Source organism: Pteropus vampyrus, unplaced genomic scaffold, assembly GCF_000151845.1.
Source record: "Pteropus vampyrus isolate Shadow unplaced genomic scaffold, Pvam_2.0 Scaffold112, whole genome shotgun sequence".
Lineage (NCBI taxonomy): Eukaryota > Metazoa > Chordata > Mammalia > Chiroptera > Pteropodidae > Pteropus > Pteropus vampyrus.
Genome location: NW_011888893.1, coordinates 3,423,636 through 3,441,782, shown reverse-complemented (window position 1 = coordinate 3,441,782; position 18,147 = coordinate 3,423,636). Strand labels below are relative to the sequence as shown.

The window sequence follows — 18,147 nt, the reverse complement described above, 5'->3', positions numbered from 1 at the left end:
CCGAGTTTAGATTTTCCTTCTAACACATTAAGTCCTGGTTCCTTTCAGTGGAGAAGAGTATCAGACTGGTCACTGAGGCAGGTAACAGATTGTTTCACAGGCATACTGGGTGGAGGATGCTAACTCTAGGCCACTTTAGTTACAGAACTAATAAAATATCTTTTTGATAGATACTCTCCACTTAACTGTAACCATTTAAATCATTTTTTTATCTTGTTCTAATAGAAGAAAACTAAATGTTTTTTATTTTTGATCAAGCAGCTTCTCTCTTTAACATCATCTTAATTTTCATATACCATGTAATTTGTTGTTAGACCAAGGGATTTATATTAGAATATTGACATACTTAATTTTCTAAAATATATTTGGATTTTATTCATTTTCCTTATAAAATAAAACCCATAATTTATTATCGTATTCTATTTTAGATCTTTGGGAAGAACTGTGTTATAATCAAATAAAAATGTATAGATAGAATAGATTTAGAGTAGGTAATGGTACCATTTGGCACCCTCTCCTTTTTATTTAATTCCAGAATTTTTCTCGGAATTAATTTTATACTCTCCATCACCAATTGAATGTAATAAAAGAGAAATTATCATATCCTTGTATGGAATAGTCACTGATGCTTAGTATCCCAGATGAAGTCGCATACAATTATTAGAGAATAGTTGTGAAGGGGAGAATAAAGAAAAGTATAATCCTGAGATTTTCTGAAATTCTTCTTTAACTCTCTTACTAGCACGAAACTGCAGACCAGCCGTGTGTATGTGTCCATTATTTGGTCATTAATAGTTTTAATATTGAACTCCAGATTTTTAGAATTCTTTGGAGAAAAATTTTACCCAAGATATTCAGGTGGAATAATTACTGAAAGTCCATTATTTAGCCCTTCTTCTAGTTTGGAAGCCATGGACTCAAGCCAAGATTCTAGAATGACCCAAAAGTAAAATAAATTCATTTCTAAATCTTATAGTCCTGGGGAGACTTCTTTGATCATTTTCACTTCAGATGCATCGCCATTATTCCATGTTTATCCCTGTTCCCTATGGCTCAGCAAGGTCATCTTTTCCTAAATAAATCAGTGATTAAGGCACATCCCAATATGATAACCCTTTTATTTTCATTTATCTTATTTGAGAACAAGAATCATCCTAGAAATGATAAAACTTAGAAGTTTTAAACTATTACAGAAATACTCAACACATTCACCTGGCTATATTACAGTCCCACACCTGTTTAACAGAAAGTTTTAAAAAAAGCTTTTATATTTTTACCAATGGTAGTTTTTTATGTCAAGTATTTTTTATTGTCTGCTTAAGAAGTCAGATCTCAGCACCACTTTCAACTCAGTTTATAGCACCTCTGGATACCCAGAACCCTGAAAAGGTTCCAGCTCCTTTTCAGACAGCACAGGCCCTTACGTATTTGAAACACACAAACACACACACACACACACACACACACACACACACACACAAATTAGAGTTCCTTCTAGTTAAAATCATTTTCAGCCAGTGTAAATATTACAATTTTATATTTCCTTGTGATCAGCCTATTAACCACCTCCTAAATATAAAACTTCAACATTTATTGACTTCCTCTTACCTGATCAGTATTCAGTTTTTCTCTGTTCTCTGGCTTTCTCCAAAGCCTACTGCTTACATGAACCAATGATTTTACTTTTATTACGTGTTTCTTTAAGTATCCACTGTTGGGATTCCTCAGGCCTGTGAGGAATGTGCTTTGAGTGCCACTGTGGTGACCTGGCCAGCAGCTGCTATACTGTCACCACACAGGTATCTGTTTGTATCAGGCCATCTTAGAATTGAAGCTCTCGGGCTCCTTTTATTTTACTTCCTAGGTCCTCAGGTTACACCCTCCCACCAAACCCTGGTAGATAAACCACATTCTGTGTAGTCTGTGACTGTAGTGCTAAGACCCAATTAATTAATAAAATATTTATTTAATTGTACTGATCTAGTTAGTTAAGTGACCAGAGGAACTTTTAGCATCATTATTCAGAAGGAATGGTTAGCTTCCTGGGGTTTCCCAAGTTTAGTAAAAACATACTTAGCTAGTAAGCCAGTAATAGCAACAGCCACTTACATTTCTGGAGAACTAGCTTGTTTTTTGTTTTATTTTGTTTTGTTTTTAGCCCTCCATAGCTTTTATGGGTGGCTGCTGACTAATACTGTAACAAAAGACTGGAAAGAATCCAAGTGCCCATCAGTAGGGGACCCTCGAATAAACCGTGGTGCAGCTACAGGGCACAGCTGGGAAAGGGTGTGAGAAAGATCTCTGCTCTGGACAGATATCCAGAATACACTGTCCAGTAGAAAATCAGAGTACAAATGTAGAAAATCAGAGTACTTGTGTAGTATGCCACATAAAGAGGGAAAATATTAAGATGTATACATACTTGCTTATATTTTCACAAAGAAACAATGGAAGATTAAAAAAACCCAGTGAGAACGGCTACCTATTCAGGGAGAGAGAGAGACTAGAAATGGAAGCTGGACCTCTCCGAATGTACTGTATTTTATAGTTTTGATTTTGGAATCTTGTAAATATTTTATATAATTAAAAAATTTTTTAAATCAAACATGCTGAAATAACTATCATGTTGGTGACAAATACATAGATTTCTTTCAAATGACTTTAAATCATAGTATTTTAACTATATATCCCTAGAAGGATATACCCCAAAGACCAAAAGAACCAAAAAATTTTTAATTGAGTTCATAGTTTTGTTAATAATATTGGTATTTTGAAACATATTCAGAAAAGCAAAGATTATGTTAATGTCATTAGAAATCAAATTTTCAGGGTAAGAGAGAAAAGATTTAAGTATAAAATCAAGTAATTTAATGAAAACTCTGTTATCTTAAATACGAATATAAACTCGCAATACTTTTTATTTATAGCTTCATTCGTTGAAAAGATCTAGAAGCAATGACAGCCTGTTAACAGTTAGCGTCCTTACCATCCAGATTGTGGTCTCTAAATTTCATTTCTCAGATCATTGATTGTATGCTTGGAGGAGGAAATGTCCAGGATGGACCTGGGATAGTCTGTCATATCAGAAATGAAGAAACTAGATGTTCGATAATGTGAAATGATACAAAGCTGATCTGAGGGCTTCCCACTGGCCAAAGAAGAGACAATGTGAGCATTAAAAAGAGTGACTGCAATGGACTGAAACTTAGCAAATGTATAACATTCTACGAGTTTCTAATGATAAACCAAAAAAAAAAAAAAAAGTCAAAACTACTTGAATCACATTTTTGGAGGTTTCTAGACCACTAACTCATTATTCAGAAACTGAGGCAGAGAAACAATTGAACATTTAAAAAGTCTAATTTTCGATGAATAGAAGTTCATTCTCTGGATGACTGTTAAAAGATCCTCTTCCTTATACCTAGCATCTCCCCTCCTGCTTCTTGATATATGTGTATGTAAAATCTGGAAGAAAAAAAAAGATAAGGTTGGAATGTGTTTAATACATTTCAGCCTTGCAGCTCAAAGTAGGAAGTTGGGAAGGCAACCTGCCGCATGTGCTAAAACCTGTATTTTCCCTGTTCTCTGCATCAGCTGACAGTCTTTGGGGCCTGCGTCTTATCCACCCTCTTATTTCTGCTTTGGGTACACTTTTAGACTACAGTGGTCTCTAACTAACTTAAAAGGCATTACGTAAACCAGCAAGTTTTCACTTGCTAGCAATAAAGCCATAACCTGCCTACAAAGCTTTTCTGAGAAATAATATAGAGAGCTTGAATTTACTCTCTGGACCTTGTCAGCTTGCCAGCTTGTCCTCTTAGGCCAAAAAAGGTTATATAGGCCTCGGCTAGAATAGCAAGCACAGCTGTTTCTGCACTGATCACATGAGGGATGTTATGTGCAAAGCCTTCGGAGGCTGTTTTTTTCTTTCTAAAAGACTCCTCAGGATCTGAGGGACTTGCAAATACTGTTCTCCCCATCCCAACGTTCAGGGAACAATGACTTTTATCATTTAATAAGCAAAAGTAACATGATCTCTTAGAGCCTACAATTGGGAACTTGAAAAGTATGTTTCTGAGGAGTCAAGTCTGTGTTTAAACTTTGTAATTCTAGAAATGTATTTGTTTTTTAATTAACATTTAAGAAAAAAATGTTTGGTCAGTCTTGTTTCTTTGCTTTTCTCCTGCTGTATTTTAAAGCAACTTTTGATAATATGGCATTTCGCCGTAAATACTTCTTTATTGTCAATTTATTTAACCCCCGTGGTCCCTCTCTACTTAAATGGAGAAAATATTCCCCGCTTCATTATTTATTTAAAAATTTGTGAGACAAAAAGTGAGAACATTTTGAAAGTAAGTACGCTAATGAAATTAAAGGGACTGTTGATTCTAGATTATTTCAGGGTGTCATCTCCAAAATAAAAATTGTGATCTGTTTTGAAATCTGTTTTGAAAATTTGTTGTGAATCAAGCTGAGTATATCATCTAAAAATATATAAATTTGGTTTAATTTTGAACTGGTTCTCTAGATGTTATATGCTTTTTTTTTTTTTTTTTTAAACATTGATTCAGTTTTGTTATGGTTAGAGATAAACATTGGGACAAAATGTAGTGTTCAATAAACCAACATGATTCTTTTCACTTTCTGATTCAAGTCCCTGAAGGCCGTTCTTTTTTCCCTCCATAAACAGAGCCTGGCATTTCAACATCAGATATCCTGTCTTGGATTAAACAAGAGGAAGAGCCCCAGGTTGGGGCCCCACAGGAGTCCAAGGAGAGTGACATATACAAAGGTACCTATGCCGGTGAGTAATGAATCAAAGAGACTTTCGTGCCCAGGTCCAGCTTGTGCGGGGACTGAGGGAGGAGAGCAGGCAAGATGGGGATGAGGCAAGGACGTGGGAGAAGAATGGGAAAAGGAAAAAAAAGACATTCTCGAGTAAGTGAGAGAGGAAACCAAAATCAAACTAAGATCAATTTTAAGTGAGAGAACACACTCTTAAGTGTAAAGAAAAATTAGAATTGTCAGAGGAAGAAGAATAAGTGCATACAGATGGCCCACAAGTATGAGGATGGGGAAAGACAAAAGAACATCTAAAGATCATGTAGAAAGGACAGAACAAAGAGGGGGCGGGGAGGAGACAAGCAGCGGAGACAAAAATGTTATTGGGGAGGCTCGACGGGAGCTCTCAAGAAAGACAATGATGGGAAGAGAAAGAGATGTCTTCCTTGTGAGATATTCAGTGCCATCTATATTTTGCCATCTGAATTATAGAAGAGAATCTCAAGGTCAGAAGGGACCCAATTGTTTATAAAATTAATGCAACCTGTTTTTAAATATCTTCTATGCCTATTTTTTTTTTAGACTCTAGGAAATAAAAATAGACAGTTTCTGTTCTTCAAGACATTATATTGGGGACACATAGCAATACTAGGCCTGCCTGTTGTTGAGTGTTGAGGGTGAGTGCTACGGATGACTATAAGAAATGAGAGGCTTGGAGAACACAGATCAGTTTTAGTTTAGGTATTTAGGTTTTTAGATAAGGCCTAAAGAAGGATGTGAAGCCAGAATCGGACCTGAGAAGATTGCTGTGATATGGCTGGCTCTAATTTGGGAAGACAGGGGATGCATTCTACAAATGGGAGGATAGAATGAGCAAAGATGCGAAGCGGAAATGTGTATTTTATTTTCAGGGTAAGTAGAGACAGCCAACAATTGCAAAGGATTTATCTGACAGAATAAAAAGGAATAGTAGATAAATACATGCTTTTAGTCCTTGTCACAATAGGCAACAGAGACTCTTTCAAAGTGTATGCAGAGGCAGACGGTAGGAAAGTGCTGGGAAGTTTGATGGCCAAGGTTGTTCCTTTCCAAACGGGGAACATTGAAGGGGCTGGTAGTAAATTCTCTGCTGATCTGCGGGAGGGAGGACAGAGGCTTTGACGATGATCTCAGCCCTCGCCTGCCTTTCTTATCTGAGCCAAGTAAGAGCTCAGGGCAGTGAGAGCTGGGGAGGAACAGGAGAGGCATCATGAGGCAGTTGTTGACAGGGGTGACTCTGAGTCCTTTCTTTCAGATGAAGAGCTTGTCATCAAAGCCGAAGGCCTTGCCAGAGCCTCCTTGTGCCCCGAGGTTCCGGTCACCTTCTCTTCTCCACCACCAGCAGTAACAAAGGATACTTTTTCAGATGTGGCTTTCAAAAGCCAGCAGTCTGCACCCATGACACCTTTTGGACGTCCAGCCACTGACCTGGCAGAAGCCTCTGAGGGACAAGTGACTTTTACTCAGTTGGGTAGCTACCCCCTGCCGCCTCCAGCGGGAGAGCAGGTGTTCTCATGCCACCATTGTGGCAAGAGCCTCAGCCAAGACATGTTGCTGACCCACCAGTGCGGCCACACTGGTGAGCACCCCGTATCCTGCGCCCAGTGCCCCAAGCACTTTGCCCCGCCGGCCGAGCTCGGCAGCAACTCCCAGGCCCACACCGCTGAGACACCCCCGACCTGCCCACACTGCGCCAGAACTTTCACGCACCCGTCGAGACTCACCTACCACCTCCGGGTCCATAACAGCACCGAGCGCCCTTTCCCCTGTCCTGATTGTCCCAAGCGCTTTGCCGACCAGGCCCGCCTCACTAGCCACCGGCGCGCTCACGCCAGCGAGAGGCCTTTCCGCTGCGCGCAGTGTGGCCGGAGCTTCAGCCTGAAAATCAGCCTCCTGCTCCACCAGCGCGGGCATGCGCAGGAGAGGCCTTTCTCCTGCCCCCAGTGCGGCATTGACTTCAATGGCCACTCGGCCCTGATCCGCCATCAGATGATCCACACGGGCGAGCGTCCTTACCCGTGCACTGACTGCAGTAAGAGCTTTATGCGCAAGGAGCACCTGCTGAACCACCGGCGGCTGCACACGGGCGAGCGGCCCTTCAGCTGCGCGCACTGCGGCAAGAGCTTCATCCGCAAGCACCACCTCATGAAGCACCAGCGCATCCACACGGGCGAGCGGCCCTACCCCTGCGCCTACTGCGGCCGGAGCTTCCGCTACAAACAGACCCTCAAGGACCACCTGCGCTCAGGCCACAGCGGAGGCTGTGGGGGCGAGAGTGACCCATCTGGACAGCCGCCTGACCCCCCGGGGCCCCTCCTAACAGGGCTCGAAACCTCTGGCCTAGGCGTTAACACCGAAGGTCTAGAGGCCAGTCAGTGGTATGGGGAGGGAAATGGAGGGGGAGTTCTGTGAACCTCCTTTCCTGGTTATCCCTGCCCACCTCAGGGCAAGAGAAAGGCCCGCGAGCCCCTCCACCCCCACAGTCATCACTGTTGGCACTTCGATGAGTTTGGGGTCCCATGCACTTGACTGGAGACATGCTTGAGTTTTGGAACTTCACGGCATTACAAGAACACCACATTTTGAAATCCAGAAAGACCTGGAAAGGAGCCCAGCATCCCCATCTTTTCAAAAATATGACCTAAGCAGAAGTTGCAGAGAGATAGGAAAGCAAGGTTGAGCCTCATGGTAATGAGTGAGAATGATTACAGCCCTGGGTAGGGACCGGTGTGCGGGAAGGGCCTCCAAAGCTCGAAGCTGGTCCTGAGGCAGGGAGCCTTTCGTCAGCCTTTCCCCCCCGATGGTAAGACAAGGAAGCGCGCAAGCTCCCACACCAGCCTAGGTCTGCGCCTGTGCTAAGCACTGCCTCTCCCGAGAGGAGAGCTCTAAACGCCTTCCTAGGTTTCCTAGACTAACTCTTCTAAATACATTTGGTTTAATACTGGGTGAGCAAGAAATCTGACTCTAAAAGCGTTTTAAGAACAGTTCTTAACTTTAGCTTGATTGAAGCATTCAGCCTCTTATTGGCATCTAAAACTGCTACACACCTCTGAGATCCTGGTTAAAAAGTTAGAGCAGTGTGCTCAGCCCCAGTTTTAAAAGCTGGAGGTCCCAGAGAAATGGCAGAACAGTCTAAAATTTGTGCCTGCATCTTGTTTCTGAGAGTCATTGCATCAAATTTTTCCTTATCATTTACAAGCCAAGAAGATGGCTTTTTTATTTCTGGTGTCTGATATTCTTGACAGCAGAAAAGACCACAGCACTTTCCAGAAGCGTCGTGGTGTTTTACAAAGCACCCATGGACGACGTTCGGCTTTCATTTCCTTAGTAGTGAGGTGATAGTGTTATTACAGCTTTCTTGAGCCATCAGAGAGTGTGTGTTGACCATCTGGCTGTCCCCCCATTGGCGGTGGACTGATTGAGGGACTTCACAGGTCACTGAGAGCTGCGCACCGCCCAGACAAGGACAGCCTCTTCCTGCCGGTCTCCCTGTTAGGGAGCTTGGCTAGAATGTGCTCTTTTGTCAGGGTCATTCAGTGACCTGGGAGCGTCTGAGCCTTGTTCTATTCCTAAGTGGCTTTGCAATTGGACATAAATCTCTTTTCCTTTATAGATCTCAAATTTTCATCACCAAAATGAGGTTGGTGAGAGGAAAAATGTGGGCCTCTAAATTTTTTTTAAAAAAATCTTTTGATACATTCCTTCTGCCAGAATCCTCTCTATCTCTGGCTTCTATCCAGGCAAAGCCAAATAAGACAGCAAAATCAAAGCAGAGACATTCTTGCTGAAACTTGACTGAAATCAATTTGATTTGTTATTTTACTCTTGCTTAGAGCCTGAGGTAGAAAGAAAATGCAGAAGCCTTAAGTCTTGGGCAGAAAAACTGTTTATACCTGCACTCTCTTGTTTACCCTGGCTCTTCCTAAGATGCCTGGAAATAAGGTCTGTGAGGATTTAGACAGGACACTTTCTTGATGAAATAGTCGAGGAAGGACCCATTTTTTCCATATCACCTAGCCCAGCATTTACCCTGCCTTTACCCCAGCTAGCTTTGTTCCTGGGGAGGCTCTGTCTGAACATGCTGCTTGTCTGGCTAGTCATATTTATAAAACATCTGCTCTGTGACATTCACAATACCAGGGATTGTGGGAGACCTAAGGAATGTGTGTGAGACCTGGTCTGACTCTAAAAGCGTTTTAAGGAGAACAGCCCTAACCTACAGTCTGAAGGCAGTGAAGAAACCCAAGGATATAGAACAAATCAAGACAAATGATGAACACAGCCCTGGCTTGTTGGGCTTAAGAGCTTCCTAGTTAGAATCTAGACCCATACTATGGGAAAATCAGGTGGTTCTGAGAGTTCTAGTTTCGCTGGTGACCCACTCGGAGCTTGAGTTTGAGCTTCAGCGCTGGTTTGCACCTTGATCTCTCTAATGAAATGGGAGAAGAATCAGTACTGCCTTTAGGTGGTGCACCCCCTTTTCTGAACAAATCTAAGCATTTTCCAGGGTGTGCTGGAGAAGGGATTCCTACAGTATGTTGGACTAGATAACGTGGAAAATTCTCCTTCACTCATAGATTTACTGAGGACACAGCTTGCTAATAAAAGAGAAGCGTAGGTTAAAATACTGCATATATATGATCTCACAGTCTCTCTGTAAGGAACTAGTCAGCAGGGACCCAAACTTTGGCAAGAAGTGAACACAGTTCAGATACCAACAAAGCTGAACGAAAGGGAATGGGCAGGGCCATGCGAGAAAGCCGGAAGTACGTGTTATCCTCATCTTCAGCCCTGGTGCAGACTAGGGAGTTCAGCCGTGGTACACTCTGGTCTCCTTTCCCTCCACCAGTCCTCTACTGGGTGGGACTCCAGGCCAGCTGCAGACTGGAGAGTGGATAAGTAAAGTGGATCAGTGGAAAAGATAGTCCAACAGAAAGGTTTCAGTGTGTGGAGAAACTTGATCCATCAAGGGCCCCCGAGACAAGCCATGCATTTAACTCAGCAGCTGAGGAGGTACCTGAGGACTGGTTGTCCTGAGCAGAAGTGATAGGAAAGAGGAAAACCCAGGAATGTCTCATCAGTCCGCTCTCTGGGCCAAGAAGTCTGTACTACCCCATAAATAGGCGCTGTCTCCTCGGGGTGGATCCAGATGTTGACTATAATCAAATTCGCTCTTCGCTTACTAGGTTTTCATTGTTACCATAAGATGAACCCCTGGTTCCGTTACAGATGTGAAAATAAATGGAAGTTGATCACTTGTCTAGAAGGTGAAAGCCGCTGACTGATTGATCCTTTCTGCTGGGTATCCGATATTGGCAGCACCGTGGCTGGGCTCTAGCTAGAGCAGTTCTTTGTACAACTTCCCTCATTAATTCTTGCTGAATTCCCGACTCTGCAGGGCTCTTTTTGGAACATTTTTGAGGGATTTGAGTGTCCACGCCTGTCTCAACCAGGACCAGACCCTGTGGCTTACTGGCAAGTAACAAATGTTCTCTGTCTCAGTCTGCAGAAGCCTTGTTAACAAAACAGGACTGATTTCCTTTATCTGTTCATTCCAAATGGGATGGAGAACCCAAATTTCTGCTCAGATTTTCCCTTGAAGAAGGTCAGGACACCTTATCCATTTTCCCCATATCGTAGCATCTTGGACAAAAATCGTCCTCAGCAGCTGCCCAAGTAGCGATGAGTAAAACAGCCTTTCCCCAAAAGAAACTCTGTTATCGTCACGTGTTTTGTCTGTGTGCTTGCTGGATACCTTTGACCCAGTTCTCTTCACTCTGCAGAGGAATCAGTCACTTCTCACAGGGTTTGTACACGGGACATTCTTTGACTAGGGACGTGTCGGGCTCTTACAAGCTAAAGGTAACTCAAGTTAGCTGTAGGGGGATGGGACGGGCAGGGCACAGGGCCTTACCATGAGGACATGTGGGTCAGTACAGCTTAAAGCCATAGAGCATGGACTCTGAGTCAGACCTGGATTGAAGTCCTGGTGTCATCAGAGGTAACAACAGATTATTTAACCATCATAATTCTGGTTTCCTTATCTGTGAAATAGGGAGAATGATACCTCTGTCTCAGGGGTGTTTGGTTAGGAGAAATCTGTGGAGGTGCTGAGCACAGAGAGCCTGACTTGTAGGTGTCAAGAGGCAGCCATCAGGAGAGGTGTACAGGACCAACCAGAGAGGGCCACAAAGCTGGCTGAGCCTTCAGCGGAGAGGAGCAGGAACTGACGCTGCTCCGTGCAAGCACGTGAGTGCTTCGTGTCTCAGCTTTTTGCTTCCCTGTTCTTGTGCCCTGTCTTTTCTGTACGTCGTGGCTCCCACAAGTTCCTGTGTGCCATGACACCATGTGGCTCTGACTCCCTTGGTTTCTCTTAGTTTCTAAGGTGTGGGATCTGGCCCAGCTCCTCTTTCTATACCAGGCCACAGAAGTTTCCAGCCAGCCATTGGACTGGCTGCCCTTGGGGTATGTGCTCATCTTGGTTCAGGCAGCTGTAGTCAGGAGGGGAGGTCATGTGGTCCCTGCACCAGCATCTGTGACTTGGGAATGGGTACACAGTGGCACAGTATGGCATTTCTAGGACTACTAGGATTGGAGACAATCTGCTGCTCCTATATCATTTTCTTAAAAGACTCCTACTTCATTAGCACTATTGGGGCAGAGCTTGGTGTCCCTTGCATAAAGGACCTGGAAGGTGCTATTTACCTTACGAAAGGAGTGATTTGTCACTTTCTGGCCCTGCTTCAGTTTTTTTAAGTGTGCAACTCTGGTCTAATTTTATATATGTGTATATGTGTGGCTCCATCATAAATAGGCGTGCATGCACGCACACACAGATACACACACACACACACACACACACACACACACACACACAATGGCTTATGTCCAGTTCGTCAAATTGCCTCTTCAAAACAAATTATTTTACCCCTAAGACCAGCAGAAGGATACAGTCCAATGAGAGAAGCATCAAAAGCAGTGTGTTGCCATGCTCTAAAAATTGGCAGGTTACATGTCAAAGACAATATTTGATAAACCTCATTGGCTGATGTGGCTTTTGTGTTTGTTTATTAGCAAAGGCAGTATTTGTTATAAAATCTTGAAACTGGTCTAAAATTTAAGCTACCCAAGGGATATTAAGGCCATGTCTTTATATCCCTCATGGTGCCACATGCTATCAGGGCCATGGATCCTCAATGAGTAATTGTACAGTGGTAAGACCACCTGAGTGGAGGTGAGAAACTGGATTCTGATCCTGGTCCTAGCTTAGCATTCTCTACCTTCTTGATATGGAGCAAGCCACTTAATTTGTGGAAATCTGTTTCCTAATTCTAATGTGCACATTGAACTATAATGTCCCTTCCAACTCTAAAACAGACTTTAAGATTTTACTTCCTAGTCCTGTTTTCCTTGTCTGGTTTCTCTCCAGATTCTGCCCTGCTGAGCGATTGTTTCGACACAGCAGAATAAAGCATCATTATAGAATAGAGTCTCATTCTAACCATATTATAATTACTCTAAAGGCACACGAACTAATAAAATTCTAGTGAAACTATAAAATTTTGTTTTAAACACATAGAATGCAGTTGATTGCATTTTTTAAGCATAGGAAAACACACCAAAATGCCAATGGTGGTTCTAGGGTGCTGGGATCATTCAGTGGTTGTTCTTCCCTGTAAATTCTGTGTAATGTAAAACATTTCGTGTATAGTATTTTAAATACTTTTATAAAAATAAGGATTATTATGAGACTGATACTAGAAAGGAAGTCGAGAGGCCAGAATTTTGATCTCGCTTTGGTTTCTCGTTTGTAGTGTGAGGATAACTCACACTTTACCAAGTTTACATAGGTGTTATGAGGCTCAAATGAGGGAAGGTCTTAAAAAGTGCTTTGAAACATGTTGCAGGCCTAAGAAGATGTCGATATAGCAGGTGCAGGAGAATTACTTGTTGACCAGGTAAACAATTTCCTATGTTGTTGGTGCTCCTCTTCATTCAAGACTGGGCAATGGTCGTTTCTTCCAGTTTGCTTTCCTGTGCTGGAGAGAAGCTGCCCGAGATCGAAGTTTGGGGAGCTGTGGGGGAACAGAAGTATGTGTGGGCAGAGGTTGAAAATAGAATTGGTTGCAGAAAATAGAATTGGTTGCAGAAAATTTCTCATTCTCTCTCTCAAGGTACCCAGGTTGACCTATATAATGTGTTGACTTCTACCAGAAACTTACTCGAGGTACCCAGTTTTGTGCATATGAGGAATTATAACAAATTAGGAACGCAGGCACATTACTGAAGAGATTGAGTTAAACAAGCAGAATTCAAAATTAAGGATGTACATAAAGCTATGTGCATCAAGCCATTTCTTGGTTTTGAGTTTATAGTTTTTACAAATTATATAAGAAAAACAATATCTACAAGCCAACCTCAGTGAGTAAACAGCAGGATAAAAACAATGAACAAGAATAATTAAATCAATCATATTTTATTTTTAGCCAATAAAAATTAGCGATAATTTAGTATGTTCATTTCCCCCTGGGGCTGAGACACGGATGTGAGGAATAGCAGGGCAGCTTTGTTACGCTAGTTTGTTCTAGGCTGAATATTAGAATGTCCTGGGGAGCTTAAACAGATGTGTATGCCAGGGCCCACCAAGGCATGATTTAATTTATTCTGGGTTGGGGCTGGGATGTTTTGTTAAATGTTTTTTTCAAGTTCCACCACGCGATTCTAATGTGCCTGTGAGTTCAGAAGATCGTAGAAAGAGAAAGTGAATTATCGGACTGGAAATGACCAGTTAGCCTGCTTTACTGGAGCGAGGGAGCTGTGGCCTGGAGATTAATAAAGAGTCTTTGAATCTACAATAGGAAGTCATCATTTGATTCTAGAAGCAGGACTCAGAAGGAAATAAGGCTATGGGAATGGTTGCTGAAAAAGTTCTGTCAGCTCTCAATAGTTAGGTGAAGGTGCGGGAGAGGCAGCATTCACTTCAGCTGTGCCCACTGCATGCTCTGTCCAGAGGCCTGGTATGTAGAACACTGACAGGATGCTGGATGAGCACAGATGGACGTGGTCTCAGTGCCTGTGCCCCAGATCTCCCTAACCTGTTGGCGGTGAGGCCAGCACCTCCTTGTAAGATCAGTTTGCTGAAGAACAAAAAGGGACCTTGGTGACATCATTACTAACTCGCATTTAATAAGAACGTGTGGTTTCAGGACCCTATTTGTTGCATTTTTTTTTTTAAAAAAAAACAGTATTCTGCATGAACACTAGACTTTATTTTGAATGAATTTTGACCATTTTTAGTAATTGAATCCACATTTAAAAGTGGAAGGGTTGCCCACTGAGAAGATTCCAGAGAACGTACTGAATCATTACCAACATAAAACATGTCTTCTGCACCAAGGGTTGCTAAGCCCTACGTGCCTGCTGCGTTAGGACTGTTAGGAAGTAGTGTACTCACTTTGTCACCCAAGCAATTACATGTCCATTAAGACTGGGAAAGTACCATAGCGTCATTAAGAACTGAAGAGAAGCCAATGAACTTGACTTATCTACTGTCAAGACTTGTAAAGGTGATGAAATGCCTGTTCGAAGTAAGCTGAAAATAAACTGAAAAGGGGAAAATAATATTTTCTCCAGACTTTACATAGGTAGAAAGCAGAAATTTTCAGAAATTAGTAAGAAAGTGAGGGAGAGGGAGTGTGAAAGTATGTGTGGGTGTTTGAGCATTTAAGTTTTAATAAAAATGGTGGCAAAAGGTAGAACTGAAAAAGACAAGGATGTTGGAACTCATTAGCAAGGGCAAAATGACCTTAAAACTGTATAATACAGAACATTTGACTGTGGTCCCACATTAATATTTTGTGCCTCTTCTGAGTAGTCTTGGAGCTGTGTCACCTTACCCCCAGTGCCCCTCCCCTCCAGAAAGCCCTGCCTCTGGTCTTCAGTCACACTTAGGATGCCGGTGGCTGTGAAACCTAAGGAGTCACCCTTCCTTGGAGGTTGGCCTGACTAGGCACAGTGTCCTGAAGTGAAGATAGGTCATAACCACAGACATGCCAGTGGCTGAGGGGAGCCTGAGGACACGAGGCTCTGTCCCACCCCATCAGTTACATTGCAGTCCTTAAGCTGGCTTGCAAATTTAGGTGTGGGAGACACCGAGACAGACATGTAAATCCAGGTACCCTCTTCACTCGGCCAAGAGTAAATCTAGAGGTTTTCTTCAACTAAAGCTGTGATCGTTGAAGGGCGTAGAATGCACAGGGAGCCCCAGGGATCCTTAGGAAATGGTGGAGACATGTATTAGGATGCTCCAGAGGAACAGAACCAAAAGGGTACAAAGAGATAATGAGAGATTTTATTGTAGGAATTAGCTCATGCAATTATGGAGGCCAAGAAGTCCCATGAACTGCCATCTGCCAGCTAGGAAACCAGGAAAGCCAGTGGTGTAATTCATTCTGAGTCCAAAGGCTCAAGACCGGGGCGCACGATGTCCAAGGGTGGGAGGGATGAGAGGGATGGATGTCTGAGCTCAAGGAAAGAGCAAGTTGGCCCTGCCTCTGCCTTTCTGTTCTGCCCTGGCCCTCAGTGGATTGGATGATGCCCATCGCTGGTGAGGGCCATCTTCTTTACTCAGCCTACCAATTCAAATGCTAATTTCTTCTGGAAATATCCTCACAGAAACACCCAGAAATGTTTTAGCAGCTGCCTGGGCATCCATTGGCCCAGTCAAGTTGATGCATAAAATGAACCATCACAACACATAAAAGTTCTGGCATTTACGAAATTCTTCTCCTTTGGCCTCCCCTACATCCTGTAGCTCAGCATCTATCACGTCAAATGCCCTATCCAGAGCAGCAGCCAAATTCCTAAGTGAAGAGATAAAAAGCAGTCAATTCCCACCCAAGAGAGTGAGGGGCCAGCCTGGGTCCTTCTCTCACAAGAAATGTGTATTAACATTGACACTTGAATTTTTAATCCACTTTATCCAGTTGCTCATTCTGCTCAACGATGTTAGTTAATGGCCTCAGCTACCCAGTGATTCATAGAAACAAGTCTAGTGACTGGACATCTGTCCCAGCACAGGATCTCTCCCACCCTGGCATATCTCAGCCCAGGTCACTGAACTACCCATCAGAAGGCCCATGGCCTGTGCCGTGACAGCAGCCCCCTCCTCATGCCCTTGCCTTCCTTCTGGGAGTGCCCCCTAAACCCCCCCACCCCACCCCATTTCCTACCCTCCTGCTATATCCTCTACTGTTTTATTTTTGTGGTTTTGCTAAGCTCGGTGGTTATAAAATAATGCTAGTACAACGAAGCCTGTGCATTTACATTCTTTTTAAGTCGAGTAGCTTTGTTCATACAGCTGTGACCTGAACCTCCGGCCCTGGGTAGCTACTCCCTGGCAGCAAGGGGTGAAAGTGTGGCTGGCTGTGTGGACATCCACCCTCTGTGAAGGAGAAACAGGAGGCGGATGTACTACAGTGGTGTCTTATTGTGTGAAAACAGAAGTAGTTATTAATGCTTAGGAAGGGAAGTAGTTAATTAACTGCTTTGTACTGAAAAGATAGCTTAAAACCTTGAGACTAACCCAGACTCTCTTTTCTACCTCTAGGAGAGAGCGAAATGGCTGAGGATCCTTAGGTCAGAATGTGTGCTCTGACATGCGTCTCACTGGTGGAATAAATTTACCTGGAGCTTTTCAGGCTCTACTTGCCTGGGTACCCTAATATCAGTAGACATGATGTTTACAATCAGAAGGCAGCCTGTGGCCAGGGAACGGAGGGAAGGACATCACTCACTTCTGAGGACATAACCTTCGCTAGTCTATGAACTCCTTGGGATAGTACTAAGTCCATGAGGTACTCATTCTGTATCCGGAAGCCTACCTAATAGAGGAAGTACTTAATAATTGTCTTTCTGAATGTGAGGCTCTAAGCTCATGTCTCGCTTGGGCTGACAATGCCATTTACTAAGTGCAGTGGAACAAGAGGGTGCCAGTCGATGTGGTCTGCAGCAGACCCGCCTCCACACAGGGCATAAGGGGTCTTGGAGATCTCTTGCTTAGCAAGACGAGGAATAGTCATTTAGGAAGACAAAGTGGACACTATTTTGAGGTTATTTACTAGGACTTACCTTCTGGGGGTAACTACCTTTGTTGAGTACCTACTGTGTGCTAAGCACTGTTCTCATTTGGTTTTACAACTGTAGAATACACAGTATTTTCTTCATTTGTATATGAAGAGACCAAGTGAAGCTCGGAGAAATTAAATAACTTGCTCACAGTCACAGCTAGTGAGTGGTGATTTTGGAATTTAAACTCAGTTGCATCTAGGTGCAAAGCCCACCCTCTGCCTCAGCAGTACCTCGCACATAGAAGGCACTCAGCAAATGTTCTTGGAATGAATGAATGAATTTCCCTTTCTGCTATCTTCATCCTTCTCTCTGGCCTCTCCCTGGTTCTTCCTCTGCCCTGGCCTGAGGTTTCAAAGTGACGTCGACTTATGTTTAAAGATTTTAGAAGAGGCTGCTGTTAAAATGCGATGTGCCTTTCCTGGAGGAGTTTGGCCCTTGTCTGACACATTATTAGCCCAGATCCCTTCTCCATCATCCAGACGAGTGCAAAGAGGCCTGGAAGTGGTCCAGGTAAATTTGATTGGCAAGAAGGAGAGCGGGTAGGTGAAGCCTGCAAAGCAGTGAGGGAAGGAGAAAGGCCGGAAGAAAGAATCTGGAGACACAATTATCCTTGCAAAATTTTCAAAAGGGTCAGACACCATTTTCCTTGGGATGCCCAATATATTTGCCGAATTAACAGAAATCGGTACCCTGCATTGTTTGGGACGTTAGGGCAGGCCATCGCTGACTGAGGCTCTAAGGAGAATACCCGCCCAGAGCCACCTCAGGGGTGGCGGTGGCCCCGGCCAGGGTGTGGCGCCGCGGGTCTCCGCAGGCGGCAGGAGCTCGGAGGCCATTGGCTGGCGCACTGGCGGCGGAGGGGCGGGGAGCGCCGCCGAAGGGGACTGTTTGCTCCTACGGGCTGTAGATGGAGCTGTCCGGCCCCGGCGAGGGGAAAGGCGCCTGGAAAACGTTCTTCTTCTCCCTGGCCGGTCCGAGCGGGGAACAGCACTCCCAGGATGCAGTTTGTGTCAACACGGCCGCAGCCTCAGCAGCTGGGCATCCAGGGCCTGGGGCTGGACGGCGGGAGCTGGAGCTGGGCCCAGGCTCTGCCCCCAGAGGAGGTTTGCCACCAGGAGCCGGCGCTGCGCGGGGAAATGGCCGAGGGAATGCCGCCCATGCAGGTGGGTGCAGCCCCAGCCCAACGCCATGGCCGCG

General features: G+C 43.9%; 2 protein-coding genes across 9 annotated transcripts in view; both read left to right on the top strand.

Annotated features, from left to right (window-relative positions):
* The window catches only part of ZNF398 (zinc finger protein 398), a 44,792-nt gene extending 34,241 nt beyond the window's left edge, over positions 1–10,551 (top strand). For all 8 annotated transcript variants that reach the window (XM_023533799.1, XM_011365507.2, XM_023533801.1 and 5 more), the window contains 2 exons: positions 4,691–4,804; positions 6,077–10,551. In XM_023533799.1, the coding sequence (XP_023389567.1) occupies positions 4,691–4,804; positions 6,077–7,233 (1,271 nt within the window). In that variant the 3' untranslated portion in view covers positions 7,234–10,551. The remainder of the gene's footprint in view (positions 1–4,690; positions 4,805–6,076) is intronic.
* Positions 10,552–17,805: 7,254 nt separating this feature from the next.
* Positions 17,806–18,147, top strand: part of ZNF282 (zinc finger protein 282) — a 20,850-nt gene continuing 20,508 nt past the window's right edge. The window contains exon 1 of the mRNA XM_011365533.2: positions 17,806–18,113. Coding sequence (XP_011363835.1) covers positions 17,949–18,113 — 165 coding nt within the window. The 5' untranslated portion in view covers positions 17,806–17,948. The remainder of the gene's footprint in view (positions 18,114–18,147) is intronic.